Source organism: Dipodomys ordii, unplaced genomic scaffold, assembly GCF_000151885.1.
Source record: "Dipodomys ordii isolate 6190 unplaced genomic scaffold, Dord_2.0 Scaffold88, whole genome shotgun sequence".
NCBI lineage: Eukaryota > Metazoa > Chordata > Mammalia > Rodentia > Heteromyidae > Dipodomys > Dipodomys ordii.
Genome location: NW_012267304.1, coordinates 3,452,000 through 3,473,800, shown reverse-complemented (window position 1 = coordinate 3,473,800; position 21,801 = coordinate 3,452,000). Strand labels below are relative to the sequence as shown.

General features: G+C 39.4%; 1 protein-coding gene across 1 annotated transcript in view; it reads right to left on the bottom strand.

Moving 5' to 3' along the window:
* Vsig1 (V-set and immunoglobulin domain containing 1) overlaps positions 1-21,801 on the bottom strand; it is a 32,848-nt gene that overhangs the window by 3,733 nt on the left and 7,314 nt on the right. The window contains exons 2-4 of the mRNA XM_013025842.1: positions 20,841-21,004; positions 9,450-9,648; positions 180-335 (exon numbers count right to left, since the gene is read on the bottom strand). Of these exons, the coding sequence (XP_012881296.1) occupies positions 180-335; positions 9,450-9,648; positions 20,841-21,004 (519 nt within the window). The remainder of the gene's footprint in view (positions 1-179; positions 336-9,449; positions 9,649-20,840; positions 21,005-21,801) is intronic.

The window sequence follows — 21,801 nt, the reverse complement described above, 5'->3', positions numbered from 1 at the left end:
TGAGGGACAGCGCCCAGGCACAGAGTTCAGGCCCCACAACCAAAAAATAAATAAATAAACTCTTCCCTTACCAAGAAAAGAATATTAGACACTAAGGACAGGCAGCCATCCACACACTCATGCTGTCTGCCAACCCCACTGCCCAGGCCTTACCATGCACTGCCAAAGATAACACTTACTGGAGCTTTCTTTCACTGACATGATGTTTTTTCCCTCAAGCTTGTTCCAGTAGTAAGTAGGAGATGGTGATCCAATCTCAGAATGGCAACTCAGGGAAATAGGTTGGCCTCTTTCTGGTCTTCCTTGGACACTACAAAAGGGCTTAGATGGTTTGACTGTAAAGCAATGACAAAGAATAAAACTCATGAAAAATGAATGACAACCTGTAACAATTGTAGTCATTTCATTTTACCAAATATATGTCTATTTTTTTAAAATCTCAAAAAATATATTTGGACAGTTTTCTGGATGTACCACCAGATGGGAGTATAGCACTTCAGAACCAGGACTTACTAGTCAGTAGGCCATTTAAATTCAAATAGTGTTTCTCTGTCTCCTCTGTCTGCCTAGATTTATAGCGGTAAATTTCTGCATTGTGTCTTAAAATATGCTTTTATTAAAACAGCCAAATGTAAGCAAACATTAAATGACTTTGAGCATAGTTCATACTTTAAAACCAATTCCCAATGAAAATAGAACCCCTTAAATACTTTGTAATAATTTCGTTTTTATACTTGGTTAAAAATATTTCATTGGTACTGTGTTTTTCCATTCCTTTACATGTTTTTTTTTCTATTTATTCATTGATGGGTGACAAAGGAGAGCTAAAGGACTAGAATTTGCCTGTGACTCTCATCAATACTGAAGCCATTATCCATCCTGCACGGAACTAGACACTGGGGATTTAATGTTAGCCCACCTCTAAATTTGGATAGAAGAAAGATAATAGATATGTTTAGACACTGGTAGGAGGCCTATCTTAGAAGGCTTGTAGTCTATATATTTTATACAAGAACAAGGTAACCATGGAAGGAGTTTAAACAGGGTAGTGATGATGGTCATTTTTAACATTTTACATTGATCTCTGTGACACTGGGGGTGCTTGAATCAAGGAAAAGGAGGAGGCAGATTTGAGAAGTATTAACAAAGTAGAGTACAGCTAGGCTCCAGTGGATCACACCTGTAATCCTGAGGCTGAGATCTAAAGAATCATGGTTTCAAGCCTTCCCTAACAGAAAAGTACTCAACACTTCCTCTCTAAAATAACCCACAAAAAGCTCAACTGGAGATACGAAGAGCGGTAGAGGATGAGCCAAAAAAAGCCAGTGAGTGGACCAAGAGGGCTTGAGTTCAAACATCAGTAATGTCAAAAAGAAAATATGTGTGCCACAGGACTTGTCAACCAACTGGATATGGAGGATGAAGAAGAGGGATGGGTGCAAGGTGATTCCCAGACTTCTGATTGGACAGTGAAGCTCATGATCATGCATTCATCTTTGATAAAGAATGCAGGTAGAGGAGCAAGTTTCAGGGGAAGGGGTGATTAGGAGAAAGGAGCAGAGAAGTTCTAAAGGGAGCTGGGCATCAGGAGCACCCCTTTCTCTTTACTTTGTATTGCTTTATTCTATCCTTAATCACACATACACAAACAATGATTTCAAGTTCTATATATTCTAATTCATCCTAATTTTCTTTCTTTCTTTGTCTTTCTATTCTTTCTTTCTGCCCTCCTTCTTTTTTTAATTTAATTTAATTTTATTTGTGAACATACTGTACAGAGGGGTTACAATTACATGGGCAGGATAATGCATACATTTCTTACCAAGCATTGCATCCTCCTCCTTTGTTTACCCTTCACATCCCTTCCCAGCCTCCCCCCTCCCCCCCCATCCCAATCCTTCTCCTTCTCCCCCCTTACCCCCTCCCCCCCGCACCGACGTTGTAAAGCTCCTTTTGGACATGACAACTTGTACTTCTCATTGTTGCAACAGGTCCACCTGTATCCTTAAACAACTGGTTTTTCCCCATCTCCTCCACAAGTTATACTGACATCAAATATAGTGAAAGCAGGGGTTATACTGTGGGGGAGGGACATACAAAGCAACAAAGAGATAATCTTATAGATGCGTTAGAAACACATGCATGAAAGAAAAAAACATTAAAATACATATCTAAGGGTTCATTTTCCTGACATCACATTATCTGACCTTTTCCTCTTGACTCATACATATACTAGATATTGCATATAAGGGAAACCATGGGACCTATGTTTCTTTGTCTGCCCTCCTTCTTTCTTTCCTCCCTTCCTTCTTTTTCTCCTTCCTTCCTTTGTTCCTTCCTTCCTTTGTTCCTTCGCTCCTTCCTTCCTTCCTTCCATTTTCTTTCTGCTAGTACTGAGGTTTGAATTTAGAGTCTCATGCTTGGTATTCTGGCTTGCTAGGCTGGTGCTCTACCATTTGAGTCATACCAACAGCCTTGTTTTTTGCTGGTGATTTTGGCGATGGAGTCTCTCAGTCTTTTCTGCCAGAACTGGCTTTGATTTTTGATTCTCCTGATCTCAGCCTTCTGAGTAGCTAGGATTATAGGTGTGAGCCACCAGCACCTAGCTTTATGACCTTAATTTGAATGTAAAACTCACCAAAGGTTGAGATGCTTTAAGTCATACCTTAAATGCTTCTAACCACTTAACCGTCCATTTTTTCCCTGGAACACAATAATGAGCTCAATTCTGGACACACACAGAATACTAGCTCTGCAACTTTATCTTGGATGTGTCTAGACAAGTTACCTAACTTAAACCTCAGTTGGCTCATCTGCACAATGTGAATAAGTGATTATCTAGACTCTGGCATATCTAGAGATTACATTTAAAAACTACCCTTGCACTTGGAATTGCTCTTCGCCATGGACAAATCTAATCTTGCTACTAAAGTTAATCTTCCATGGACTTTTGCTCTCCTCAGCCATGTCAAAGTTGTTAGTAAGAAAGCATGCATAAAATTGGTCAGTCACTTGTAGAAAACTAAAGCTAGATCCTTATATACCACCCTGCACCAGAATCAACTCCAAATGGATCAAAGACCTCGGAGTCAAAGCAGACACCCTGAAAATATTACAGGAGGGCTGGGAAGGTGGCTCACTGGTAGAGTGCTTGCCTTGCATGCATGAGGCCTTGGGTTCGATTCCTCAGCACCACATAAGCAGAAAAAGCCAGAAGTGGCGCTGTGGCTCAAGTGGTAGAGCACTAGCCTTGAGCTGAAGAGCTGAGCGCCCAGGTCCAGAGTTCAGGCTCCACAACCATCAAAAAAAAAAAAAGAAAAAGAAAAAGAAAATATTACAGGACAGAATAGGAGAAACCCTAGGTCTCCTTGGTACAGGCTGAAATTTTCTTAATAGAGACCTAGAAACACAACAGATCAAAGAAAAGTTGGACAACTGGGATTGAATGAAATTGCAGAGCTTCTGCATGGTAAAGGACATAGCTAGAAAGATCAATAGAAAGCCTACAGATTGGGAGAAGATATTCACTAGCCATACAACGGACAAGGGTTTCATATCTAAAATATACCTGGAACTCAAAAAATTAAATTTCACAACAACAAATCCTCAAAAAAAAAACAACTGCCCAATAAATAAGTGGGCTAAAGACTTAAAGAGAAACTTCTCTGAAGAGGAAAGAAGGATGGTCAAAAGACACATGAAGAAATGCTCAACCTCCCTATCCATAAAAGAAATGCAAATCAAAACAACACTGAGATACCACCTCATCCCAGTTAGAATGGCTATAATCAAGAACTCTAATAACAACAGATGTTTGAGGGGATGTGGACAGAAGGGAACCCTACTGCATTGTTGGTGGGACTGTAAACTTGTTCAACCACTTTGGAAAGTAGTATAGAGGTTCCTCAAAAGACTTCACATAGAGCTCCTCTATGACCCAGCAATCCCACTTTTGGGCATTTACCCAAACAAGACCATACTAAAGCTACCAGCACAACTATGTTTATTGCAGCATTATTTGCCATAGCTAAGATATGGATCCAACCCAGATGCCCCTCAGTAGATGAATGGATCAAGAAAATGTGGTATATATATACACAATGGAATTCTATGCCTCCATCAGAAAGAATGACATTGCCCCATTTGTTAGGAAATGGGAAGACTTGGAAAAAATTATATTAAGTGAAGTAAGCCAGGCCCAAAGAAACAGGTCCCATGGTTTCCCTTATTTGCAATAACTAATATATGTCTGAGACAAGCAGAACGGTCAGATAAGTTGATGTTAGGTGAAATGAACCCCAAGATAAGGACTCAAATGGTTTTTCTTTCTGGCTATTGTTTCTAACATATTTATAAGATGATTTCTTTGTTGCTTTGTATGTCCCTCCCTGACAGTATAACCCCTGTTTTCACAGTATTTGATGTTGGTATAATTTGTGGAGGGGAAGGGAAAAAACAAATCATTTAAATAGGGATACAGGTGGACCCATTGCACCAATGAGATGTACAAGACGTTATGTCGAAAAACAAACTCTACAACTTTGGCGCGGGGTGGGGGAATGGGGGTGATGGGAAGGGATGGGAATGGGAAACAAAGGAGGAGGCAACAATGCTTGATAAGAAATGCACTCATTACCTTGCTCATGTAATTGTAAGCCCTCTGTATGGTATTTTCACATTAAAAAAAAGAAAGAAAGAAAACATGCATATAGCTATAGCTCTTTGAAACATACAATGATCTCTATCTTACAATTAAGCATTAAAGCATTTTTCTATTTTGCTTGTGACTCTCTGTTGTTTGACAATGACTTTCTCGGATGGATACAACTTGATTTTCCTATCCTAAACTACGCTATTTAACTAGGAGTCCACTGAAGCTGTTATTAGATTCAGATACTGCCTTATTTTAGAGACAGGGATTTTATAACCTTTATGGCAGAATGCAATTTTGAACAGAAAATTAAATGCGAGTGTTTTATCATAAAAATCAGACACTATGTCTTGAACTAAATTATGGACAGTAGCCTAGAAATTTGCGTTCATTTCAAACCTATGTAGGCTTTTGGAGGATAAACACATTTTTCTTCTCTTATTTTTCATTAACAAAACACTAACTGAATCACTTTTATCCAAACCTCAAAACTATATATATTCCAAAAGTACTGAATCAGAATTGAACTGACATTTCATGCAGTTAAATTTCCCAGTAAAACTTAGATGTTTTACTGGTAAAGCCATTGATCTCCCTTTAACTTTATTGCTTTCAACAAAAATGAGGTGGGAGGCAAGCTCAGATCTGGAAGTAAGTGAAAATGCTTCCATGTGTTCTCAAACCTTCTCTAAATTAATCATTTTATTTTCATGTGCCAAGCTGCAGAAGGAAAATGATGCACATTTCAAATGCTCACAAAATAAATAGTCAAACTCAATCTGGATATTTTTCAGAGATTAATTTTTTCCAAGGATGTCATAAGTAATGGAAATCTCTCAAATAAATGGCCATCCAAACCTTACCTGGCTCTTTACTCACTGCTGTTTCCATCACTGAAATTGTGTCCTGTCTCCCAAGCCCTACTCTTCCTGACATACTCTCACACATTCATCAACAGCCTCAGCCAGCACAAAACCACTTTCCTTGATAAACCTTCTCTGCTTTCCCTTCTGTAGCCATTCCCTTGGGTCCTAATAGCTCTTCTTCCATACCTCCCACTGAAAGCTTGTATTTTATATTACCTGTCCCTGTCACTTGATTGAACTTTTGGAGGGTGGAGCCTGTCTTTTACATCCTCCCATCTCTATTGTTTATCATGGAAACCAACATGTGCTCACACTTTGTTGAATGAATTCATGAATGCACATGGTATCCATGTTCACTGCCGAGTAATGAAAAGTCTCTGAAAGATGTATTGCTAAGAAAACTCATCTCTAAGGCAACAGCAATACCTCTCTCTGCTCACAATTCTTCTTTCATATTTCTCACATTCTGCACCTTATCCCATTTCCAGTCAAAGCAAGCTGGTACTCCTAATGCAATGGAATTTAACAACCTTGCACATGCTAGCCAAGTGCTTTACCAGTGAGCTACATCACCAACAAGAACATTAATCTTTTTGTCTAGCTTAATTTCAGGGCTATTCCAAATCCTTCTCTGTTTAGAATGGTTCTGCTCAAAACATCCTGGAGCCAGGGACCAACAGAAAATTAGCAGTCTCATAATTTCCAAAAGAGTCTAAATTTACAAAATGTACTTGTTCTTTGGAAAGTTAATAAAGATGGAATTCTTAAGAGTTTGTGTGTGTATATTTGTGTGTGTGTATGTACACACACATGTGCACGCACGGTTTCACCTCTGGCTTTTTAGTGGTTAATTGGTAATAAGAATCTCACAGACTTTTCTGCCTGGGCTGGTTTCAAACTATAATCCTCAGATATCAGCCTCCTAAGTAGCTAGAATTATTGGAATGAGCCACCAGTGCCCAGCCGAATCTTTGAGTTCTTGAGAAAGGAAATCACAGACTCTAGCCTCCTTATGTAGTTTGGATCCTGGCTGCTTAAGCTAAGGCCATATACAGTCCAGTCAAGTCTGACCACTGACCCAAAGACTTATGGGAAAGAATAAGTCAGAAAGAAAGTGAATCTTGAGTTCTTATGGAAATCAATTTGGAATACTCAGAAATTGAAATTTAAGAACATTGACCTTTATTATTTTTTGGAAGGGTCTTGCACATGCTAGACAAGTATTCTACCACTGAGCTATATCACTAACAAGAACATTAACCTTTTTGTCTAGCTTAACTTCAGGGCTATTCCAAAGCCTTCTGTGTTTAGATCACTTCTGCTCAAAACATCCTGGAGCCAGGGAACAACAGAAAATAGAGGATTTAATGCTTCAACTGATTTGAAAATGTAAGGTTCTTGAGTCTTCAATATTTTATTTGATCCTCATAACAAACCAGGAAAGAAGACAAAGGACTGGATATGCAGCTCAGTAGCAGAACTTTTGCCTGGCATGCAGAAGACCCACCACTTAAAAAAATGAGGTGGAGAAGAAGGCATAACAACGAAGGAGAGAATTTCCAGAATGTTGTACAGATTTTGGAATAATACTATAAAAAGAAAAAATGAATAGAGGTTTTAAACTGTAAAGTGGAAAGATATATAGACATGTTTTAAATAGTAAAATAAATATGAGCCAGGAAGTATGTTAAATATTGGTAAGGATAGGAGCAAGATTTGCATCCTTTTAAGAAGTATTTCCAGGAAGTGGCGCTGTAGCTCAAGTGGTAGAGCGCTCGCCTTGAGCTGAAGAGCTGAGGGACAGCGCCCAGGCCCAGAGTTCAAGCCCCATGACCGACAAAAAAAAAAAAGAAGTATTTCCAGTTTTGAATTATGTGTATATATTGCCAAAATTTATAAAATATGTAACATAGGATAAATATGAATAGTACAAACTTGCTATGAGAATATTATTTTCAGATTATTTCAAATGATATCCTTATAAAATGATATGCCAAAATCTGTGGATTTTCATTTGTTTTCTGAATATGATTAATGTCTTGTTTTGGATTATATTTAGAAAAAAAAGACAAGGCCAGCAATTACAATCCATCTTGCCAAAGAATGGTAGACTGATTTGCATGAAGTCATTGAGCACAGAATAAGGCCTACTCTGAGCTTGATGTTTTGGGATTTAAACCATATCATTTTGTTCTTATGTATATGACTGGTCTTCCAAACTACAGTATAAACTATCTCAGAAAGTGTTGGAGTAATATTTCCCAAGTGTGCCATTACACCTGAATGTCTAAGGACTCAATACAATAAAATACAATGGGTTGAGCTAAGCCACTCGTGTGTATGTGTGTGTGTGTGTGTGTGTGTGTGTGTGTGTGTATGCTAGTCCTAGGGCTTGAACTCAGGGCCTGGGCACTGTCCCTGAGCTTTTGTGCTCAAAGCTAGTACTCTACCACTGGAGCCACACCTCTACTTCTGGCTTTTTAACGGTTAATTGGAGATGAGTCTCGTGGACTTCCCTGCTGTGGCTGGTTTCAAACCATGATCTTCAGATCCCAGCCTCCTGAATATCTAGGATTGTAGGCATGAGCCACGAGCACCTGACTCTAACTCACTTTTTTTTTCTTTTGGTCATGGGGCTTGAACTCTGGGCCTGGGTGCTGTCCCTCAGCTCTTCAGCTCAAGGCGAGCACTCTACTACTTAAGCCACAGTGCCACTTCCGGTATTTTCCTGTTTTCCAGTGATTCATTGGAGATAAGAGTCTCATGGACTTTCCTGCCCGGACTGACTTTGAACCATGATGCTCAGAACTCAGCCTCTTAAGTAGCTAGGATTACAGGCGTGAGCAAACAGCTCCCGGCTCTAAGTCACCCTTAAACATTAGTTCTTGAGCACCAGTCCCTTCTTCTATGTGGGTAGCTGCAATGGAAAACCTCGTAGTAAACACAAGCTAGTTCCTTTTGGGTATCCATCTTGGTAGCAAGCCAAGATAATTATAAATTGTTTTCCTGCCTTTCTAAGTGACTCAACTGTCTAGTCACTGATTTGATCTAGTTCCCTCTTTTCTGTGATGCAAATACATAGGTTGAGAGGATAATAACTAGATCAGTCATCCCAACCTAACCATGTTTAATGAACTGGTTAGTCAATATAAGTTGTCAGCCCTTTTCCCCCTCCTTTTTGTACTTCCCAGCCCCAGGACCTGCAGACAGGGGCTAAGACCCCATTTCCTTCTCAGACATTGGAAGAATCCCTGCTCCAAGAGCAGAAACCATACCTCCCTCATTACAAATTTTATTTCTCCTGGCACAAAGTAGGCACTCAACAAATACCCAATAAAGGAACTGCTCCAAACTCATTTTAAGAGAAGATATGATTTACCCAACGTTACAAAATGAATATACAGATTACTTAATTCTCAACAATGGGTGTAGGCCCCTTTCCTAAATAGTACTAGCATTTTAGGGGAGTTGAATTCCCGTACTTTCCTGCTTGAACCCTTCAGCTAGTCCAGCATTAGCATTTTTAAGTACCCACCTGCTTCCATTTGAAAGAATGACTTAATGGTAGGAAAAGGAAACAAATTGACAGCTCCTCTAGGTAAGTGGCTATAACTGGAAGTTCCCCCTAGAAGTTACTAGTGATTATTTATTGGGACAGTGGATTGGTTATCTCATTGTAACATTCAGACATAGGGACACCTGGTGGTTAGATCATCTACTGTTGTCATTTTGGCAGTATTATTGCTTTGGCAATTATTTCTATATGTTTCATGAGTGATTTACCTTGTAGGTAAATAGGACATGTCTCTATTTCCCAATAATAAAAGAAGAAGAAAGATATTTATTCCCAAAGACTTATTTGGCATAGTTCACTCAAGTGTTCTAAGTTGTTCTAAGGAGAGGTGGAGAAGGCAGGAAAAAAATGTTCATACCTAACACAGTCACATTGATGATGCCTTGGTTTATGCCGACAAAATCTGGTGGGTTGTTAACATCGCAGATATAAATTCCACTGTCTGATGCCTGCATATCCGAGATAGTAATAGACGCATTACCTGGATCAGTGGACCCTACAATTCGATCTTTAAATCGCCCCATGGCTGAAGCTTGTCCACCTTCAGAATAGTAAATCTAAGACAGAAAAAAAAATAACAGAAATGAGAAGTGGAGAATATCCAGAACAAGAATAAGCTACCTGAAATTTCCTTCTGTTCACATTACCTTTAATAAGAAGCGATATATTTCCTCCACACCAAACAGTTTCCTGAGGCCAAGATTCAACTCAGTAGGACATTTAATTTTTGTACCATTATTCTCAGACATTACCTCATTTGCCTCCAGGCAGCTCTGTGATGTCATCAGGGCAGGGATTGGTATGCCAATCCCTTCAAATTTACTCCCTTCACTTTACAGAGCAAACTGAAGCCCAGAAAAGTTTTTGAAATGTATACAAAATGAATAGTTGAGATAGGAGTGTAACGCAGCTCACCTCATTCTTCGTCCAGTGTTACTTTCTTAATTGGCCAGTTAAAGATAGAAAATAATCAGAAAACTAAACGCATTGCCTAGACAAATTCAAATGTCTACAGGAGGGGACAACTAGAGCTGAGAGAAGCTCCTAAACTTGGGTCAGGAGATTAAGATGCTCCGTCTTGAGTCTACATGGGGGAAACTCTTCATATAGAACACAGATGTCCAATGGGCAATTCATCTTGTTGTTGTTGGTGGTGGTCATGGGGTTTGAACTCTGGGCCTGGGCACTGTCCCTGCACTCTTCAGCTCAAGGCGAGTGCTCTACCACTTGAGCCACAGTGCCACTTCCAGATTTCTGGTGGTTAATTGGAGATAAGAGTTTCATGGACTTTTCTGCCCTGGGCTGGCTTTGAACCTTGACCTTCAGATCTCAACCTCTTGCATAGGTAGGATTACAGACATAAGCACCGATGCCCGGCTTCAATTCATCATTTTTTAAACTATTTTATAAGCTGGTTATTCGAGTTAATCTAACTTACTGAGATCATCTGGTTTTCCAAAAGTTAAAACACATATATTCTTTAGGCAAGCAAATTTGGATTTATTCTGTTTGAGCTATATAGTTTCACAGCAGAAACTTATCTGTGAAATCACCACATGCCATCCTCTCTTAGTGGTGTTGTGAGGAAGGAACATGACCCAGCAACAACCTAGGAAGTCCTTAGTCAATCTTTCTCCCCATGTCAAATAAGAGAATTTAGATCCTAAGAGACTGAATAACTTATCTGAAGCTATAAATATTCATTTGTTATTATTGTTAGAATTTACTACACTTAAGATCTGGATTCTGGGCTGGGAAGGTGGCTCAGTGGTGGAGTGCTTGCCTTGCATGCCTGAGGCCCTGGGTTCGATTCCTCAGCACCACATAAGCAAAAAGAAAAAAGCCGGAAGTGGCGCTGTGGCTCAAGTGGTAGAGCGCTAGCCTTGAGCTGAAGAGCTGAGGGACAGAGCTCAGGCCCAGAGTTCAGGCCCCAGGACTGGACCCCCCCCCCAAAAAAGAAAGAAAGATCTGGATTCTAATCCCATCTCCATTAAAGAACCTTAGATCTTAATGGCAACTGTGAGAACATCATGATATGATAGAAAGTGACCTGATCTAGGAGTCAAATGACCTGGGTTTTGGCCACAACTCTGTCTCTGACTGTAACAGGTGTCCTCTAGTCATGCCTCCATGGTAACCTGCTTTGTGATAAGAAACAAAGATATTTAATCTCTCTAACCTTTAGTTTTCACGTATGAACAAGGAACCAGAACAATGTTTCCCAAAGTATGAAAATGCCTTTAGGTGGTATCTAAAATCAAACCTATTCATTTTAATATATTTTAGAGAGATGTATCTAAAACAAAAAAATATGGCTTCCTGAATAAGTATTGCTTAGATGAGACTGCATTGTTGGTGGGAGTGTAAACTTGTTCAACCACTTTGGAAAGTAGTATAGAGGTTCCTCAAAAGACTTCACATAGAGCTCCTCTATGACCCAGCAATCCCACTTTTGGACAAGACCACACTAAAGCTACCGGCACAACTATGTTTATTGCAGCATTATTTACCATAGCTAAGATATGGAACCAACCCAGATGCCCCTCAGTAGATGAATGGATCAAGAAAACGTGGTATGTATATACAACGGAATTCTATGCCTCCATCAGAAAGAATGACATTGCCCCATTTGTTAAGAAATGGAAAGACTTGGAAAAAATTATATTAAGTGAAGTAAGCCAGGCCCAAAGAAACAGGTCCCATGGTTTCCCTTATTTGCAATAACTAATATATGTCTGAGACAAGCAGAACGGTCAGATAAGTTGATGTTAGGTGAAATGAACCCCAAGATAAGGACTCAAATGGTTTTTCTTTCTGGCTATTGTTTCTAACATATTTATAAGATGATTTCTTTGTTGCTTTGTATGTCCCTGTTTTCATTGTATTTGATGTTGGTATAATTTGTGGAGGGGAAGGGAAAAAACAAATTGTTTAAATAGGGATACAGGTGGGCCCATTGCAACAATGAGATGTACAAGATGTTATTCTGAAAATGAACTTTACAACTTTGGCATGAAGGGGGAGGTAATGGGAAGGGATGGGAAGGGGAAACAAAGGAGGAGGCTACAATGCTTGATAAGAAATATACTCATTATCTTGCCCATGTAATTGTAACCCCTCTTTACTGTATTTTCACAATAAAAAAAAAGAAATGAAGCCAGTATAGACAACATTAAATAATAGTCTTGGTAATACAAAAAGACAGAAATATGACAAAAATCATGAAGATGGCACATAAGTGACTGAAGCTTGGGAAAAACTGGACTCAGGTAATCCCTGAGGTCTCTTCATGTATTATAAGTACACTTTCAGTTTTATAAAAAATATGTCATTCAGCCAGGTGCTGGTGGCTCAGGCCTATAATCCTAGCTACTCAGGAGACTGAGATCTGAGGATAGCAGTTTGAAGCTAGCCTGAGCAGGAAAGTCCGTGAGACTTTTTATCTCCAATAAACCACTCACAAAAAGCCAGAAGTGGCACTGTGGCAGAGCCCGGGGCCTGAGTTTAAGTACTAGGACAAGAAAAAAAATGGAAGGGATGGTAAGGGGAAACAAAGGAGGAGGCAACAATGCTTGATAAGAAATGTACTCACTACCTTGCACATGCAATTGTAACCCCTCTGTATGGTATTTTCAGAATTAAACATAAATAAATAAATAAATCTGTCATTCAGTGCTTATTATTTTATTCAATACATTATCGTCTGAATCTAATGAGGCTAGTTATTTTCATAAAATCTATAGTTTATTTAATTCACCTCCTCACTTTACAGAAAAATTGAAGCCCAGAGAAGAAAAAATTTAAAAATCCATACAAAGTTAACAACCTAGATAGGAATATAGCTAAGTTCACCTAATTCTTTGCCCAGTGTTACTTGCTTAATTGATCAATTTTAAAGACAGGAAACAATCAGAAGACTCCAAAACATACTAATCTAGATAAATTTGAATGTTTTATCATTTGAGAAGAAAAGCAATATATTTTAAAATGAGCCAAAAAGATTAATTTTGAAGGGAAAAAATCAAAGAAATAAATGTTTTAGGTCCCATGGTTTCCATTATTTGCAATAACTAGTATATATCTGGGACAAGTAGAAAAGGTCAAAAGCTATGTACATATGACCAGATAAGATGATGCTAAGTGAAATGAACCCCAAGATAGGGACACAAGTTGTTTTTTCTTTCTTGCTATTGTTTCTAATGTATTTATAAGGTATCATGTGATTTTTTTTGTTGCTTTGTATGTCTCTCCCCCACGGTATAACCCCTGTTTTCACTGTATTTGATGTTGGTATAATTTGCAGAGGGGAAAATAAAGAACAAAATGTTTAAATAGGGATACAGGTGGACCTATTGCAACAATGAGATGTACAAGATGCTATGTCAAAAAACGAACTTTACAATTTAGGCAGGGGCAGGGGAGTGTAGTTGTGGAGGTGGGAGGGAAGGGATGGTAGGGGGAAAAAAGGAGGGGAAAAACAAAGGATGAGGCAACAATGCTTGATAAGAAATGTACTCATTACCTTGCTCATGTAACTGTAACCCCTCTGTACAGTATTTTCACAATAAAAGACTTATTTAAAAAAGACACAAACATGTTTAAGGAGAAAATTACTTGTCTCTCCTTTGAATTTTCTAACATACTTTCCTACCCTAAATGGAGCCATATCTAATTCATTCTTTAATACCTACTGAAAACACAGAATTTTGCCTGAATGGTCTTGTTTGACTAGTAAACCAGAAAGCCAGTATTAACTCATGACACTCAAGTTAAACAAAAGCAGTTTCCATTCATAAAATATCTTTTATTTAATAGTCAATACTGGGACTATTTATTTTCTAATGGACAATCCGAAGTCCTATGATCTCTCATTTGGAATATAGCTTGGTGTCCATAAAAAAAATCCTCTACAATAAAAGCATGTGGCCACTTTCTCTACTCCCAACAAAACTGGGGACTGATTAGCTGTTTTTTGTTGTTATGGGTTTTGGGGGGTTTTGTTTCTTAGGTTTTTTTCCAGTCCTAGGACTTGATCTCAGGCCCTGGGCTCCATCCCTGAGTCTTTCTGTACTCAAAGCTAGTGCTCTACCACTTGAGCCACAGTGCCAGTTCCAGCTTTTTCTGAGTAGCTTATTGGAGATAAGAGTCTCATGTACTTTCTTGCCTGAGCTGACTTCGAACTGTGATCCTCAGATCTCAGCCTCCTCTTAGCTAGAATTACAGGCATGAGCCACTAGCACCCTGCTCAGGTTAGCTCTGTTTTATTCTGATTTTTAATGACATCACAGTAAGATGCATGGGCCATACCAGAGATCCACATAAATCCCAGGGGATTCAGATGGAAAGACCTTGTTTCTACAAAGATCAAAGGACTATGAATGTATTTTGGACCAGGAGTAGGACGTGATATGCAAGATAATCTCTTTATTAAGAGTTAATCAGTAAAATTAACAAATATGCAGTGAGACTCTGACCCTATAACTTTACCCATGGAAAGAACTTCACTACTTTTTACCCCTGCTTGCTACACTTCACTTGAATCAATTTTCCTTCTCATAAATGACACTAAGAGGGTAAAGAGGGATTGCAATGGAAACATAAAAGAGAAAGGCTTTATTCTCAGAGTACTCTATGTGAAGGAAAGTCCCCAGTGCTACAAGCAGCCAGACACATCAATGGAGGGGATTTCTGTTAGGGGAAGTTCATTTTGTTGTACTGTCCTTGTAAAGAAAAAAACAACACAGAACTATTTCCCTGAAACTGCTTATTAAGTTACAGAGGAAGGACTCCAACTGGGTTCCATTTCACACAAAATAATAATTCTTAAAAATTCAAAACTGAACAATGGCTAAGGTCCAATCTGTAATAGATAGTGTATACACTTTTCAAAAACAATCATGTCAATGTAGAGATCAAAGAGAATAAAGGCCAGGAAAAGTTGAGATGCTCAATAGGCTATATCACAAGTTGAGATGAGTACAGTGCTGCTTTAAGAAAATCCATGCAGGGGGGGAGGGGGGGAGGCTGGGAAGGGATGTGAAGGGTAAACAAAGGAGGAGGCTACAATGCTTGGTAAGAAATGTACGCATTATCCTGCCCATGTAATTGTAACTCCTCTGTACAGCATGTTCACAAATAAAATAAAATTTAAAAAAAAAGAAAATCCATGCAAATATTCCCTTAAGAAGTACTTAACCCCCCCCCCCCACTTACCCTTGTTTACTCCCAATGCTCTCTGCCACCCTCTTGGTAATGTTAGAGGCTGATGAGTAGAGTCACAAAAGCACATTAATTATAAGACCCTCTTCACAATCATTTTATAGTTCAGAGTTTCTAGGGTTAAGGAGCCTTCTGAAATCAGATGGATATTAGAAATATGGGAAATGGTTGAGAAGGATTAGTGAGGAGTGATAGCTTCCTAAGTGGTAATGGGAACCATGGTGATCTGGAGCCAGTCCAAACCGTGGAAATAAACAAAATGCTAGGCTGGCCAACCAAAATGCATCCACTGGCCAAATCCAACCAAGAGGTTTCCAATTTGAAAACTGATTCATTCTTGTCTACTACAGAGAAGGACAATGAGGCCCCAATGAGGAAGTGATTTTTCCCAAGGCCAAACAATCAATTGACCTTGGAAAATTGATGAGACCCAGATTCCAGGTCTCCAGCTCTCCTTATTTCTACAGAATATGTTAAGAGAGAATTCTTGGTCCTGAGACAATGAGGATAGCATTCCTTCTATTTGGGGCCCTTCCATCCCCTGTTTTATTCTGACCATCCTCTTGTTAATTGCCTGATTCTCCCCATGCTGAGCAGGTTTACCACATGATGCTCCTGACACTTGCCAGCTGCACTGCAGGCTCCCAGGCTCTTTTGCAGAGCATCCTCTTCCCTCCTACCATGCCAAGTTCCTAGTCACACAAGGCTGTGCAGCTGGGAGCCAGATTTTTCCTAAAACATTGTTTCCTCAGCTTTCTGCCACTGCTCCCAACTAGAGGCTTGATGCATAAAAAAAAAAAGAAGAGTTGGAAGAATTTCATCTGCTTTCAATTTGACTGGGAATTGGAGATACAAAATGTTTTTAGCTTCTAGAAGAGCTTTTTGGATCCCTTTGGGAGATGTAGAAGGCATGGAAGTCCATAGCAAACTACCTATTCTTTCCCTTCCAGCTTCTTGTTTTCTGGTGCTGCTCATAAAGGATCTAGCCACGGGGTAAAAGGTGGCAAAGATAATGAAACCTATATTCTCTGGTCCATACTATGACAGCTGAATTGCACATGGAAGGAGCAGAATATCATGAGAAATGTTCTGTCCACAAAACACCCTCTGACCAGCCTGCCATTTGACAGTGCTACCCACTATCTCAGTTACTAGTTTGTACTACTTTTGGTTGAAATAACGGAAGACCCATGCTTAAGTGCATTTCTTTGGAAGAGAACAAGATAAGACTATTGCCACTCCCTTACATTGGGTTAATTTTACCAGAGTTAGCAAGTATAGACATTTGTGGGGATGGGACACAGAAATGATATGCTTATGGGGAGAGGGAATAATTAGTCTTTCTCAACAAAGGTGAGTAACACTGGCATTTAGGCTAGACAATTTGTTATATGGGTCTGTTGTGTGTATCACAGGACATTCAGCATCTCTAGCCAGCACACACTAAATGCCAGTAAGGGCACCTAGTCTCAGAAATCAAATATCTCCATTTTCAAATGTTGCTCAAGTGATGAACCACTCAACATAGACATGTGTTTAACATAAAAAGGGTATAGACCAAATTGGAAAATCTAAGATATCAGGGAGCATGAAGACACTAGATCATGGAGAAGTTGTCCAAATTATGTGTGTGTTAGGGATAAAGAAGAAGAGACTAACACTAGACAAGGTCAATGTATGTCCTCTTCATGAGCAAGTGAAATCTCTGTAGTTTTACCAATAACAGAGTGGGTAGAAGAAAGGGCATTTGTGTGACCAGAAGAGCACTAGACAACTATACCACCCAAACCTCAAGTACACTAGAGATTCCTTGCTGAGAAACTGGGTGTCTGAAGCAGTTCCTATTTCCTGAGAGGGAAATTTATCTGAGAAAAGGGCCATGCTAGTGATGATCTTGACCTCACCCTCAGATACCTCTGTGGCCTACATTCACCCTAGGAGAGTACATTCAACATAAAGTATCATCTGCCCAGAGAACTGAAAAACATCCAAGCCTAAGAGTCAATTGCTACTTTAACACAATAATTGTGGGAGGAACTATGTGGAACTGGTCACTGCCCTAATCAGAGCAGCAGCAGGGCTCTGTATCATTGCTAGGAGGCTAAAAGAGTTCCAGACCTGGACATGAGAAAAGAAACACAAAATCTTCCAAAAATCTTTTGCTGGATGTATTGTCATACACATGTAATTCTAGCACTTCTAGGGAGTGTAATTCTCCATCTAGGGAGATGGAGGCAAGAGACTGTAAGTTGGAAGCCAGCCTGTGCTACCTAGTAAGATCCTGTCTCAAAAAAACCAAACCAAACGAAAAACAAACCAAACTTTCCCTACTTTGTCAAGAGTGTATGCCGATCTATCCCCTTCCTATAGCTATTTTCAGTCTCCTAAAGATTGTAAACAGTGAAGGAGTCTAGTACCCCAATCAATGTTCTTACCTGAGAAGTCCAGCTACATCTTCCCCGAGCGTCTCTTGCATGCGCCATTTTTAGACACTGACTGACTGTCTTTTCCTCCATACCCTCAGTACTGAGGCACGGGCCATGCTGTGTTTGAGCAGAAATGGGTGGATCTGAGAGCCGAACACTACATGGTATACTGCCACATCAACCCAGGAGTTGAATTGAATCACTCAGTGGTCTGCCTGGCAACATCTTACTCCCATAAATCACAGAATTGTCTATCAACACAGCAGTCTCTTGAACATTCTCAAAATGTCCCACCAGCAATCGCCAGATTAATGCACAATATGCTCTACAGACTTTGAGGGCATGGAAATGCTAAAAGAGGGAACAAGCTTGAAATACAAGGCGAATCGTGGTTTGAAAAAAAATACTATAACTGAGCATGTCTGCCACCCATTGGCAAAGCAGGCTCTGTTCCAGAGATGAGAAGTAATAGAGAAGAGATATGGGCTCCCCCTCCAGCCATAGAGACCTGGCAGGCAGTGGAATTAGAAGCCAAACTTTGGCCAGGCAAGTCCTAAAGAGCTTGATCTCAGCTGTTCAGTTAAACCGTATGTATCTTATTGGGCTGAGTTCCCTAGTACACATAATTCGATTCCTCTGGTATAGCAGGAGCATGAGTGGGATAAGAATTTTGCAAAACCACATTTTGTGAGTGGTGATGCTCATTATGCTAGCTCATATTCACTGAATGCTTACAAAGTCAAAGGCTTCCTAGTCCTTCACAATCATGATTGTACTTCATTATTTCATTAAAATTATGAGATAGGTGAGCGTTTTTATTTTCCATATATGAAAACAGAACCTCTAAATAATTTTAGTAACTTGTCTAAGGCCATCAAGCCAGAACTAGTATCCATCCAAAGGTTTCCACTAGGGCTACCAAACTGAAGCACATGCCTGCAGGTTATGGGGAAAGAGAGGAAGGAATCTGGTTATCTAGACATAGAGACCTAAAGAGGATTGTAATAGTGGTCTAGGTAAGATTAAGCACCAGAGTAAAGCAGGAGGAGGAGAAACTCTGTCTTTTGAGGGTCATTTTATAGGCTGTTTTCAAGCCAAGAGAAGGTCCTACTTTGCTATGTCATCCATGTGGCCAAGATACAGGCAAAGCACAGGTCTCATTCAGCTGGAACATGTTCTACATGACTCGGCAGCTCAGTGCTGCTTCAAATGATTTGGACAACCCAAAAGAGTAACTATCTGTATCCAACATTCTGAAGAAAGAAGCAAATAGCAAGTAAAACAAAACATTCATTTATCATTATTTGTAAGTCAAGTTTTCCTTCTAAATCCTTCCAAGAGAAGTCCTGAGCTCAAGCCATATTCAATTCAATCCATTCTACTTCTTCCCAGACAATCCTAAGTCTAGTAAAAGCTTTTTGTTGGTTACAAAATCTTCCCACCCTGCAGCTCCCTCCCAATCCTTTGCTAGCTATAGAGTTAAACCAGGAGATGGCCCTGGATATTGGTATCAAAGGAGGTATATATAAGAATTTATTCCTTATGAACTCAGACTGGCTTTGCCTGACCTCCAGGAAGTTGAGTACATCTTGATCTGAATTTCAGGCATAAGACATTGCGGTATATGTTGGAAAGGTCTTTTTAGATTCACCTGCTACTGGAAGAAATGAGAAGGATTTCAGAGCTACAGATAAAGAATGTGTCAAAGACACTAATCAGGAAATCAAAATTTTAAAAGAATGAGAGATCATGTGATTATTGCCATCCACCCTCAAATGTGATCATTTCATGCAAGGCCTTGGGTCAGGACATTTTGAGTAATGGAATCTGATAGAATTCTTCTAGTAATTGTTACTGGTGTTACCAATGCTACTGTTGGTCTAATGGTTTTTACATGGATAAAATTTACAGGGATTTATATTCTTAATGTTTTCACATGTGTATGTCAATTGATTCCCCATGTCATTCTACTGTATTTTAAATAGGTACAGAGTGATTCAAATATTTGTCAAAGAAAATCAGCAGTGAGCAAAACTGTTTAACTTTGATGAAAGGTTAGCATCAATAGAATCTCCCTCAAATGATGGTTCCCACTAACCAGATGTTCAAAATCTCCCATAAAGAGAGGACTCAGCACCTGCAAAGGGCCAGTGAGGGGTAAAATAACCCTATCCAAGGTGTGACTCCTCCAAGCTAATGCTTTCATTGTCTGTCACCTCTGTTTCTAGGCCTCCTGAATCCCAATCAGCTTGTTCTCCCTTTCTTTCTAGTAACCTTTTCTTTCCTTCAAAGTTCAAGTCAGTTATATCTGACTCTCCCAGCCACACTGATTGGTCTTCTCAAAACTCCATTTGGGATCAGGCATCATTTTGAGAAGCTGATGTAAGCTTTAGGCCTTTTACCTCAAGGGATGTGTATAGGCAAGCATATCGTATATGCTCACATACACATGTGAAGGTATCCGCACACATGCTTTTAAGGAATCATAGGGCTAATTCATAGAAAGAATTACCCTCAGTGTCAGAAGATGGCAGCCTTTCTTTGGGATCCTTTTACCCTTCTATCCTTCTCCCACCTTCTTCTATCAAACTCTTTCCCCAGACACTTTGCTAACACACCCCATTATCTCACCTCTAACTTCACTACCGTAGTCCCTCTCTGTCAGTCTGGGAAATTCTATTCAGGACTCCTTCTGGCACAATAAGCCAGTTAACTTGCCAAGCAGATGCCAAAAATTGTTAGACCAGATCAGTTAGGACTAACATTTAAACTGGAGTCTTCTGGAAATAAGGAGCCAACTGTAATGGGAGTTCTTTCAGAACTACTTTTTATTTCACCTATGAAAAAGGACACTTCTATCTACTCTGGAATACATAAACTACATAATACTGACCTACATGGAATTGAGACAACAGGTATAAATAAATATGAAGAGAACACAATGGCCAAGTCAGTAAGCTGATGGCCTTCACTAAATACCTGTCTTCAAACTCTATAATTCGGGTTTGTGACTGTTCACTATCATACCATTCCTTCACACACTTACCTCAACAGTTTTCAGTTAGAACTACCAAAGAGGAAGAGTTTAGGAACAAAATTCTTACAGAAATTGGCTGCATCTCCTTCTGATGGAAGAAAGACCACTGGATGGAGAGCTTGTCCCGAGAGGCCACAGTGGTGGTGTAGATGCAGATGAGAGTGACATCCGCTCCAATAGTCACATTCACATAGGCATCTGGGATGGTCACTTGTACCATACTGGCTTGACCTGAAAAGATAATCATCAGAAAACAATGGTACACATTCTCATTTTGATAACATTAATTTATTTTACCACAAAACACTTCCAGAGATATTACTTGAGAGAATTCGTGGTGATGAGGAGATGGTAGAATGAAAAATACAGAAAACCTGAGCAGGCAATAGGTGCAGGAAGAGAAATTTCAAACAAGTTACAATGTGGAGATACAAATCCTAGGTGAGATAATAGCTCTAAATTGGAGATTCCTTCTGTATAAAATCCTTACACACAGGTTCTTAGAGTCTTGTCCATCAACAACAAAGATCCATGATGTAAAGAAAAACCAGTTCTTCTCAGGATCAAGAAGGTTCCTTGAATGTGTGACCTATGGTTTTAAAACTGTCTTTTCTGCTTGTCCTAGACATATACTAATTATTGCAGATAAGGGAAACCATGGGACTTATGTTTCTTTGGGTCTGGCTTACTTCACTTAATATAATTTTTTCCAAGTCTTTCCATTTCCTAACAAATGGAGTGGTTTCATTCTTTCTGATGGAGGTATGGAATTTCATTTTTATATATATATATATATATATATATATATCACATTTTCTTAGCTGATGCTAAGCGAAATGAGCCACAAGATAGGGACACAAGAGATTTTATCTTTCTTGCTGTTCGTTTTAATGTACTTATAATGTACTATGTGATTTTTTCTGTTTCTTTGTATGTTCTTCCCCCGTGGTATAACCCCTGTTGTCACTGTATTTGATTCCTGTGCTCTGCATGTGGTATATACATTTTTCTAATTTGGGAAGGGAAGG